General features: G+C 37.1%; 1 protein-coding gene across 1 annotated transcript in view; it reads left to right on the top strand.

Annotated features, from left to right (window-relative positions):
- The window catches only part of c12orf42 (chromosome 12 open reading frame 42), a 57,146-nt gene that overhangs the window by 18,754 nt on the left and 26,030 nt on the right, over positions 1-12,362 (top strand). Inside the window, exons 4-5 of the mRNA XM_031898202.1 lie at positions 556-666; positions 12,180-12,277. Coding sequence (XP_031754062.1) covers positions 556-666; positions 12,180-12,277 — 209 coding nt within the window. The remainder of the gene's footprint in view (positions 1-555; positions 667-12,179; positions 12,278-12,362) is intronic.

Below are 12,362 nucleotides of genomic sequence, written 5' to 3' on the forward strand. Positions count from 1 at the left end.
CCCCATGGAGTGAGTTAGTAATCTACAATAGATCTCTGCTATCACTGGAAACAGCTCCAAAATGCTTTTCCAGCAGCAACAATTGGAGCCCCAGTGGAAAGACCTATGCATCCCTGAAGTTGCGCAAAGTTTCCTCCTGCAGGCAACTTCGTATGGCTTCGGAAAGCAGAAGAAATGTGAAGCCCTTTCAACTGGCAGCAGAAAAGCATTTTGGAGTGGTTAGTCGCCCGCGATAACAGAGATCTATCAACAAACACTCTCTGTGGGATTCAATAGTAAAAAATCCAAGTCTGGTTTGGGACTCCTCCAGTTACATGGGAGTAGGTTACCTGAAAGCAGTTCTAATGTGTAGCGCTGGCTCAAGGATACATTTTTAAATGGTAGAGTGAATTATTTGCTATGCAAACAGTGTGATTTAGAAATGAAAAGTATAACATAAAAATCATGACAGAATACTTTTATATTCACTGTTGTTATGAAATAAGTGGCTATTTTTTCTTTATTACTCATTGTTACATTAAACTATAAAAAGTATTTTCTTTCATTTAACCTGAGGTGGACAGTGATGAAGATGGGTACCTTGACTGCCTGGAAGTTCTAATGGCCTTAAAGGAGATTGTTCCACCAGGAGCCTTAAGTGATGCTGAAGAACTATACATTTATAGAGTAAGTACAACAAAAGGGAAATAACCTTTATAGAATGTGCTGTGCACCCAGAAACTTCTTTTTAATGAATTTTCTTCAGATTTCCAATAAAATTTCATTTCAGTTTTATTTATATTTTAGTTAGTTAGGAACTATATTATATATATGAATGTATTCCATATGCATATTTATATGTATAATGTATTCCACTTTGTCACAGAGGAATCCCATAACCATATAAAGGCATAAAGCTGAAGGTTTTGTGCTTTTATACAGGTTACCAAACTCCAGGGTGACTTCTAATATCCTCATTTCATATTCTACACCCTGGGGTACGTTATTTATTATTATACAGAAGTTTCCGTGAGTCATGTTAAGGGCTCTGGCACACGGGGAGATTAGTCGCCCGCGACAAAACTCCCTGTTTGCGGGCGACTAATCTCCCCGAGTTGCCTCCCCCTGCCATCCCACCGGCGAAAATGTAAGTCGCCGGTGGGATGGCACACGCGGCGGCGCGATTTCGCGCAAATCACCGAAAAAGCCTCGCGAGGCAACTTTGTCGCGGGCGACTAATCTCCCCGTGTACCAGAGCCCTAAAGGCTTAACTAGCATTCGTGAAGATTTCACAACTTTAAATACAGGTATAGGCCCCGTTATCTGGAAACCCATTATCCAGAACAAATTGCTGGAAGGCCATCTCCCATAAACTTCATTATAATCAAATAATTAAATTTTTTATAAATAATTTCCTTTTTCCCTGTAAAATTAAAACAGTACCTTGTACTTGATCCCAACTAAGATCAGATTTGCTAACATTTTTGCCACTTGTTTGTGCACTGCCTACCTCAAGATATTAATTTATACATACTGCATGTGTCATTGGATTACAACTCAAGAACACTGCATACAGCCCTTCATTGTTTATTTTATTAGTCTGCTTTCATTTGGGAGTTTATGGTAGGCTGCAATACAGGACTTTTTGTGTGAATGCTGCTAACGGAATCTCAGAGACATGATGATCCTATAAAGTTGAACTACCATGGGGGTGACATTTAGGTATCCATTATAAATATATCTAATCTATGACTTATAGAGACACCGTAGGAATAATGTTGATAAATGTGTTATGTGTATTATAAGAAACAGGCAAAATTAACTGGATTTTGGATTTTAAACTTCTTTCCAAAGAGTTAATTGAATGAATAAAGGGAAACTGGAAGTTTTCCATTCACTTGCACACAGTTTATCAGATTATCTTCCTGTATCCCAGGGACAATAGCCATGGCCCTCTCCCTAAATGCAAGAGGACTTAGAAGAAATCCACCTTACTGTTTGGCACACAGTAGAGGCTTGGCCGTGAAGCTGTAGACATTAGTCTTCAGATCTAATTTCCTTATAAATCCATGGTTATTTAATACTTGTGCCACAGGCTTTTATTTTCCTAAGAATGCTCAGGCAGTTAAATGTGCATGTGTTTAGTGAACCAGTAGGGCTGGAAAATATTGTTTTTTAACAAAAATAAGCTAATGAAAATGTATTTTACACACATATTTCCTTACATCAAGTGACTGCCTTTATTTTCACAAAGATCCACAAATTATGTAATATATTGAGAATTTTTTGCTCCGTTGTTTGTACCTTCATATAGTTATCATAGTAGATTCAAGTGCACTAAAATTAGGACCATATTTTGACCCAAATTCTTCAATTGCTCACCCAGTGGATTTTAGAAGACCATTCAGGGCACATGCCACTTAAATTCCAGCTCTGCCATTGTTGAATTGGATCTTTATTTACAATGCTTATATTCAGATAATGTACATTTTAGGGAAAATGTAATAAAAGTTGTAAACAGAAAAAAAGTGCATACCCATAAAAAAATTCTAATGTTGCAATGTAATATTCTTTAACAGTTATTACATTGCAAATGTTTCATGCAAAAATAATGACCATAATAAATGTTATTATACATTTTTTTATAAACTAGGAGGTAGCACTGGTACGTGGTTGGAATGATTAGCAGGTAAACAGGAAGAATTTAACAAAAGGCAAATTTAGATTACTAACATTTTCAGGCATTTTCCTAGTAGTTCAAACATTATTTTTACAGGTATCAGATCTGTACAGATCTGTTATCCAAAAACAAATTCCCTTCCAGTAGTGATTAGCAAATCTGCCCCATTTCACTCCCAAAAAATTTGCAAAACTTTTAAAAAATCTGCGAAATCATGTAAAATTCATGGAACGTCAAAATGATGTGCGTCATAAAAAATTGTTTCGCACATCGAAAAAAATTGTTTGTCAAAAAAAAGTCACACATGGCAAAAAAATGACGAGTGCAAATTTTGCGCCCATTTTCAAAAGAGTATACCAGTGGCAAAATGTGGAAATTCACCACGAATCCATGCCTTCCAAAAAATTTTGCTCATCGCCACATTCCAGTTAAATTATATTTTAATGATCAACCCTTAGTAACTTTAACAGAACCTAAACACTTAGGGGCACATTTACTTATCCACGAATGCTCTGAGTGTTCATTCAATCAGTCCAATTGAATTTTCCGCGACTCTTTCGTACCTTGCGTGACTTTTTCTGCGATCTCACAACTTTTTTGACGCTTTTTTGACTTTTTCATATTTTTAGCGCAAAAAAATCGGATCGGTTTTGCCACTGTTTACAATTGTTCGGTACAAAAATTTTGTGACTTTCGGATCACCAATACGATATTATCGTGACTAATACAATATTTTCATAAGCATTTTCGTGATATTTGCAAACTTCAGAAATTTTCGTTTCCAATCCAAATTTTTCCCATTTGGGATTCGGACTAGTGTTTTGATAAATCTACCCCTTAGTTGAAAGTGAACCCTGTGGTATAAATGTTTTCTTTTAATGGATTACATGTTGCACACATGGATTACATGTTACACAAGCTGTAATAATGCATCTTTGGCCTTCCAGGTTACTGTACATAACACGTACTGTGACCAGAGTCAAGTGAAACAGAGTTTGAGAACAAGTCCAAAAGTACCAATAAGATCAGGGCTTAAAAAAAGAGTGCCAACTGAGACTCTAACATTTATGTTAGGACCTAAGCATTCCTAACAATCTTTGTCTGTTGCTGGGGAAACATTATAGCTCTACTCTGCATTGCTACATATTATTCAGACAAAAATAGACTGTTTGCATGTCAGTTTGCACACAGTCTGTATTGTAATGACCTTACTCAAGCAGTGAAATCCAGAGGCCTCTTTACAACCGTTCCTATTCACACAAGGGGGCACATTTACTAATCCACAAAATGCTCCAAAGTCGTCCGAATGCGTTTTTTTTGTAATGATCGGCATCTTTGCGACTTTTTCGTTGCCGTCGCAACTTTTTCGTATTTCCCCCGAATTTTCGTCTACTTACCGAAATTTTCGGATTGAACGAAAGAACGTTCGTTGCACAACGAACGTTCTTTCGTGCGCAAGTGCACTGATCGAGCCCATGCAGACATGCACTGAAGGATCAAAGTCAGAAAGGTTTTCCCGGCATTTCCGATCGTTCAATACGAAAAATTTGCAACGAAAAGTCGTGAAAAATACGAAAAAGTCGCGACGGTGACGAAAAAGTTCTGAAATTTTCGTTTCCAATACGAATTTTCGCCGTTCGGGATTCGGATTCGTGGATTAGTAAATGTGCCCCAAGGTGTGCCATTCCCAACACACATTGGTCCACCCAGAAGAAATTTGAAAGAGACCCATTAGTCAGTTATCTTGAGGTCTAGCCATAAATTCAAATAAATATAAAGTGGGGTTTTTTTTTCCAAATAATCTCATAACCTTGCATTTATTATTGCTGAACTCTTATTTGCAAACTTGTGAAGAAGAGAATAAGACTATGGGGGGAATTCACAAAAATGTTGGTAAAGGAACATTTTGTAAAAATATTGTATTAAAATGTTGTTTGTGCACTGACTTATTCACAGACAAATTTTCCATTATTTTTCCTCCTACCAACAATTTTGTTAAAAAGTGGCCGTGGCTATGGCGTATGACCTTTTTGAGAATTAGTCATACCCATGACATTTTTACAGACATTGTTTACACCAAAATGTCTCCTTCATGACAAAAATGTCAGGTAAAAAATGATAGGTTAAGTTGGCATAAGTGTGTATAAAGAACAGCATTTTGATAACGCAATAATGACAATTTATTATTGTGTATACAACACTTTAGAATTTGTCGGCATTACTGCAAATCCATAAAACAATTATGATACCTTCTGCAAATTTTTATAATTTGGCAACCAACAATTTGAAAACCGTGTACTTACTAACACTTTTGTAAATTCCCTATGTATGTTATGATGCTTTTAATAGTTAATATTAATAAAGGATGTAAGTATGTATATTTGTATTTATGGGGCCAGTCTAATAAATTTGGAAATATTGTACCAGGTCTAGTAATCATAGCAAACCAATCAGCAAGCAGCAATTCCTGGTCATTTGTTTGAAAGCAGACATCTGATTTGTGGCTTTAATGGGTACTTGGAGAAAATCTTATATGCACTATGCGGTACATTTCTTGCAATAAATTTACACTACAAACAGAGAAACAGTAGTGAAATTAGTAAAGTTTTACAGCATACATACAGTACCAAGTGCTAAGAGACATAGGAGGAAGTGGTTCTCTGCCCAGGGATACTATGATAACTGTGAATTTTCCCTTGCAGGCCTCTTGAGAATTTTTTAAGCCATTTGTTATAATTGTTGAGCGTCTGCATTTAAACAAGCATAGTCAGCTCTTCATTTGTGCTCTTCATTTGGTACATGGTGGCAAAGAGCCAAAAGCACCCAATGTGCGCAATAATAGGCATGTAAAGCAATCCTTGTGGTATCTTAATTCTTAATTATCCTGCAGTGGCAAAGGCTGAATTGTAATTCAACATCAAACGGATATCATATTACTACAAGTTGGCTTAATTCTAGTATACTAATCTAATATATGACCCAGTTGGGAGGCAGTAGAACTATATCATAGAGCCAACTTTTATTCCATAGTCCACTATTCATATTCCTATTAAGAGCCAGCAATGTTTGCTATTGTTGTTCCATTTCATTGACTCTATCAGTCCCGTTTTGTCCATCTGTCAACATTATTGTATTCCATCGCTCAATCAGACTTTAAAAAGAGCGTATTACCCTTAGTCTTTGACCTTATTTAATGAATGCCCTTCCTGTAAAATAATAATAAACATGAATCAGTAGAGGCCTTTATTGTTTGCGGTATTGTGTGTTTACTTTGTCAGTGGTTTCTTTTTCTAATGAAATGTAAAACCACAAAGGTAGCCAGGGATTTTCTTTTTCCTAGCTTGAACGTGTGCCTCCATCAAACATTCCTTTTATTCGCTAACTCTGTGTTTTGTTTTGCACATTAAAAAAAAACTTAAACAAAGTTTTCAAAGGGAAAACAGAGAAAGGATGGGGGTACCTAATGAAGAATACACATATTGCCATCTACACTGTTATAGGAACACTTTGTACTTGGAAAGATCCTGAAGACAAGAACCTTGTTTCTGTGGGTTTGTATTTAATACTTAAAACACAAAGGCCACTGGAAGAGAAAAAAGATTTTTTGTTTGAGATACAAAGCATTGCGGGTCACAAACATAGGTTTATTTTTTTCTCCAAGGATTGAATGCATTGAGAGCAAGGAATATGAAAGGACCTATAATTATACTTAACATAATACTGGTTCTAATAGTATTTTAAAGGACCTCGTACAAAGTTGATGTGAAAGTTCTTAGTAGACTTTCATGCGAGAAGACAATTGCTTGTAATGAAAGCTGAAATAGAAGGAAAACGAAGAGGTGGAAGATTAAAATATGCTCTTACATCTCAATTTTGACAGTGGTTTAATCAAACATAAAGGGTATAAGTGGTGCAAACTCTTCCTTCTTTGAAAGACTGAAAACATTTGGGATATACTGTTATTAGCTGCGTGCTTCAACTTGCCCTTTGGCATTTGTCAGCCATTCAAATGCATTTTACTAGTGCATATAACCTTTCCTACATTTTTATTTAAAGGGGAAAAATGCCCTAAATATAAATAAACAGCAAAACTAGTGCATACTCATATATTTTATGTAATAACTACTTAATTAAATAATTAATAAAATACTAGTCTGCTCCAGTTCTAGCAACCCAAAACAGTCAAAGAGATGTAAAAGAGATGCAATTTGTGGATGTTATTATATTACCTAATACTTGTTTTGCTATAATTCTCTCACAATTCACTGTCTGATTCAAGATAATACATGGAATAGAAAACCACTTTAGAATGGAGTATATTTTTACCATTTATAGTAATTCATAGTTTTCAGTCAAGATGAAGCATCACACTGTACATAATATAAAGTGGCAGCCATGACTAACAGATGAGAATATATAATAATAGAAATTTATTCTGCGCCACACCATCTTACTTTTTATTCAGTAGTGCAATGATGGTGACCAACTGGATGTAACAGTTTACATAAGTATTTACTAACACATATACACATGCAGTAAAGGAAACAGAAAAAACTGCAGTAATATAATGGGTACAAAAAATGAACCTTTTATACATTCCGTATATATACTATATATATATATTATACAGTTGTTTCTTCCACCCCAGTTCAACCTGTTGTCTTTAAAAAGCAACCAGTTGTATGACTGTAATAATCCAATAAATCCAAGGGCCACTATACACTTATTATGCTTTGTTTAAGGATATAGCTATAGTTTCTTCATTTTATAATACAATACATTGCCAAAAGTACCTAGACACATTTTTGGCCAAAAGTATCAAGATATTATATCTTAAATGACATGTGCTCAGTTTACATCAATAACAAGACTATGCATTGGGTTCATGCTGTTCTTATGGGTGAACAGCCACACACAAGCCTAACATGACCATGTGCAATGCCTGGTGTTAAAGCTGGGGTTGTGAAAAGGTTCTTGCTGTTGGACTCTGGAGCAGTGGCATCACATTTTATGAAGTGCTTAATTGAACTTCACCTTCTGACAAACAAGTTTGGTTTAGTAAATGCCAGGGGGACATTTGCTGCCAAAATGCACAATGCAAAGTATAAAGTTTGGTGGAGAATGTTCTGAGGCTGTTTTTGACAGTATGGACTAGAACTATAGAGTACTATAACAATTTAGTGGTTGGTAATTTGTGGTAACAGCCAGGTGGAGGTCATTCCTGTTTCAACACAATAAAGCCCCAATGCACAAGGTCCCAAGCTCAACCCAGCTGAACATCTGTGCGATAAATTGGAATAGTAACTGCAAGTCAGGCCTGATAACCCAACATGAGTGCCCAATATCACTAATGCTCTTGTATCTGAATGGAAACAATTCACACTAACAATTTTTCAGCATCAAGTAAAAGGCTTTCCTCAAAACATAGCGGTAAAGAGAAGACTAGTGGAAAACTGAAAACTGTTTTCAGCTAACCATTATCCTATTCAAGTTGTGTATGGCTGTAGCATAATGCCTTTGAGTGATGCTTGGCCCCCTCTTAGCTAAGAACGAATCAGGCTTTGGGAAAAGTTTTAACAAATAAACAAAATAAAAGACATTAATGTCACTATTGTTAGGCAAGACAGAATCTGAAGCAGAGAGAGAGAGTAAAATAACTTTATAGATGGAGAGAAAGAACAGCAACAATAATATATATCTATTATTCTCTTAATACTATATGTATAGGGTATATACAAGGAGGTACTGTATATTTGTTGCTAAAAAAATAATCTGTGTATGCTACATATTCTATCTGTATATTATTATTCCTCTTGTTCTCATACTGGTCTCAAATAGTCTTTTACTGATTACTGTAAATGCCTGTGTACAGTGAGTTTATTATCTTTTTATTTATTTTATTTGACTTTATGATGTAACATTTGTTTTTTACAGTCTAGCTCTGTCTATTTACTTCAAATATCCTATTGTTTAATAATCAGTTGACTCCCATTCTTGACATGGAGCAAGGACCACAAAGGTGGAATAAAGTTGATAGATAACTTGCCCTATGGTGACACAGAAAATGGGTGTTATCCAGATGGTAAGATATATAAAAGCAGCTGTAAAAAAAAGTTATAGGGGAATTACGATGCCCATAATAACCTAAATTTAGAGATAAATGATTAAAGGAGAAAGAAAGGTAAAACCTAAGTAAGCTTTATCAGAAAGGTCTATGTAAACACAACCATAAGCACTCACAGAAACGCTGCACTGACTTCTCTGAAAAAAAAATTAGTTGTGTCTGTAATTCCTGTGCCAGAGACACACAGCTTTCTGCTGTCTCCTCTCTCCTGCTCCCCCCTCCCTCAAGAATGCTAAGAACTCACTCCCCCTTTAGGAATGTGGATCTGAGCCAATCAGCAGGAAGCTGACTCATAGGGGCTGATTTACTAACCCACGAATCCGACCCGAATTGGAAAAGTTCCGACTTGAAAACGAATATTTTGCGACTTTTTCGTATGTTTTTTCGGATTCTGTACGAATTTTTCGGATCCAATACGATTTTTGCGTAAAAACGCGAGTTTTTCGTATCCATTACGAAAGTTGCGTAAAAAGTTGCGCATTTTGCGTAGCGTTAAAACTTACGAGAAAAGTTGCGCATTTTTCGTAGCGTTAAGTTTTAACGCTACGAAAAATGCGCAACTTTTCTCGTAAGTTTTAACGCTACGCAAATTGCGCAACTTTTTACGCAACTTTCGTAATGGATAGGAAAACTCGCGTTTTTACGCAAAAATCGTATTGGATCCGAAAAATTCGTAAAGAATCCGAAAAAATCGCAAAACATACGAAAAAATCGCAAAGTACCGATCATTACGAAAAAAACGCAATCGGACTCCATTCGACCCGTTCGTGGGTAAGTAAATCAGCCCCCATAGTCTTACTAACTGAGCATGTTCACTAGGTCTGGGTGTCTGTGCAGGACTGAGGCATTATGGGAACTTTCTTTACACAGCTCAGCGTTTCTTCTTCCTGTTTGGCTTCAGATCTTCTGAACAGGTGAAATAAAGGAGAAGGAAAAGCAAAGTCACTTGGGGGTGCCAAAATGTTAGGCACCCCCAAGTAACTTTAATCGCTTACCTTGTACCTCGGGCTGGTGCCCCTGTTAGGAGAAAACAGCACCAGCCCGGGGTACCTGGAGTGCTTCCTCCTTCTGGCTTCCCTTTCCGTAAATGCCAGCGGTCGATGCATGCGCAGTAGAGTGAAGAGCCGACTTTCTCTGTTAAAGTTTGGCTTTTCACTCTACTGCGCATGCACACGCAGGGAACCAGGAAGGAGGAAGCAATCGCTACAGGTACCCCGGGCTGGTGCTGTTCTCTCTGAGCAGGGTCACCAGCCCGGGGTAAAAGGTAAGCGATTAAAGTCACTTGGGGGTGCCTAACATTTTGGCACCCCCAAGGGACTTTACCTTTCTTTCTCCTTTAAGGGCACTATTGAGACAACTGAAGGTATGCCTGCAGCTTGAGATTAACTCTTTACTAGCCTTTCCTTCTTTAACTGCTTTAAACATCAGCCAGGGTCAGTAGTTATTATTATTATTATCCAGAACTGTAGCATAAACCACTGTAGGTTAATTGGGAGTGTAGAATGACAGAGGAGGAGTGATTAATGAGATATACAAGTCTGGAAGCTGAATTTATTATGTACTGGAGTGGTGTCTTTGGAGGGGCAGTGTAATCAATATGTAGTTGCGGTAATCAATCCATGACATGAAAAGAGAGTAACTATAATTAGAAATTTAGTGGCATCTTTTGTTATATACGGTCATATTTTAGACATATTGGGTAGCGGGAAGTCTCTGGATTGAAAACCACAGTCAAATAGCCAATTGCAGCAGTTGAGTATATAAATGGTTTAATGACTTCATCATTAATGGCATCATAACTATTCATTAACTGGGTAACTTTATAAACAGGCTAAGGCTTGCTGCTGTCTAGTAACCCCAGACAACAGGTGGCATTTATTGTTCTGCTGTTTGAAAACACATACCTGATTGTTTGCTATGGGATACTAGGGGTAAACTGATTATTTATTACATTAATATTGATATTGGCAATGCTTGTAAGGTTGGTTGTAAATTCAGAATCATACGATGTTGAAAATCATCTTATCAATTTAAATGGCACTTCACATAGCTGTTATTACAAAGTGATCCAAAGTGATCAAAAGCAGCTGGTGTGTTATTATGCCTACATTAGAATGGGGGATTTAAGAGGAGAAACGTTTGATAATAGAGCACGACACTGGGACATATTTGTCACACACTGAGCTTACTACACTGCACTGATTTCACAACCCTGTATAGGATTTTTTAGAGGCTAATCAACTGTTGAACTCTCACTTTCATGCTTTGATAAATATGCACCAATGGCTAAATATTCTTTGGGTAAGAAAGGCACCTGTTATGCAAAGACAGACGGGGTGATTAGTTGCCACGGCAATACTTTCATTAAAATATACACAAGTTGCTGCATGTGAAAAGCACCGTGCTGTACAAGTTGCCGTGACTGGATTTTGTCTTCACCCTAAAAGAATAATACATAACTTCTATGCTCTTCTGAACACTTGTGCAATTCATTTTTTTAATTCTTTTGGTTAAATATTTTATACAAAAGTTTTCTCTGCTGTGGCAGTTATAGTTCTCCTTCACAATGGCTTGGGGGTTGTGTATGCAACAGCATTCTAGTTCCCCCAGTATTTTGCAGCCATACCAGATGAAATGCACCAATTTCTTCTTTTATGTGGCCCTATCAATTTTAGCATTGGTGTAGTACTTGCCCATTGTATTGCCCAGTGCCCCCCCACCATTTACAGCACCAGTGGCTGCCACATACAAATTACCACCTGGCTGGTATCTCAATGTCCTAGCTCAGGGGTCTGCAACCTTTAAGACATAAAGGTTATTTGGGAGTGAATGTGATTGTAGTTAGGAAAGGGGACTTTGATAGCCGTGATTATTTGGTCAAAATTGCATAGGCCCAATGTGTGTTAAGGAGTAAAGGCTTATCTGCTATCCTGCATACTGCAGGGCTATTAACATCAAGGACTGTGTAACAGTAATATGTGATAAGGTGGTCTGACCTAGTGTGTGGAACCACAAAGTGAGGGTTGGGGCTCCAAGTCTGAAAACTCCCTCAAAAGGAACAATCCACAATACAATAGGGAGAAACTCAGATGTTAATTAAATAAAAAAGCATGATGAAAATAAACCAGATACAGTTACTTATCCTTCAAATGCCACCTAAGTTCACACATAGGCCATGGAGATCAATCAAAGCCCTCAACACATACCCAGTTTATTTTCATTATTGCTGCTGTTCAGATGATTTCATTGCGAAGCTTGTTTTGTTTGCTATGCTAATGTAGCTTGAGTTTGCAGCAATCAGCGCTCATTATGCTTCCCTCCAAGCACAGCAACAATCTGCTCTTTTTTGTATATTTCCTCATCGCTGCTCCGTCCATCCCTTCTTTTTTTCTGCAGATTTTAGAGATTGTGGACTATTATGTAACAGATGGCCTAACAGACCTACGACTCTTTGCTGTGATGGCTAGCTTGGCGCAGAAAATAGCAGCACTAGAGTGAGTATTCAAAGACATGGACGCTCATGAATTTTAACTCATTGATGACAAAAGAATTAAACAGGGTGCAAACTGCTTCATCACT

Source organism: Xenopus tropicalis, chromosome 3 (genome assembly GCF_000004195.4).
Source record: "Xenopus tropicalis strain Nigerian chromosome 3, UCB_Xtro_10.0, whole genome shotgun sequence".
NCBI classification, from domain to species: Eukaryota; Metazoa; Chordata; class Amphibia; order Anura; family Pipidae; genus Xenopus; species Xenopus tropicalis.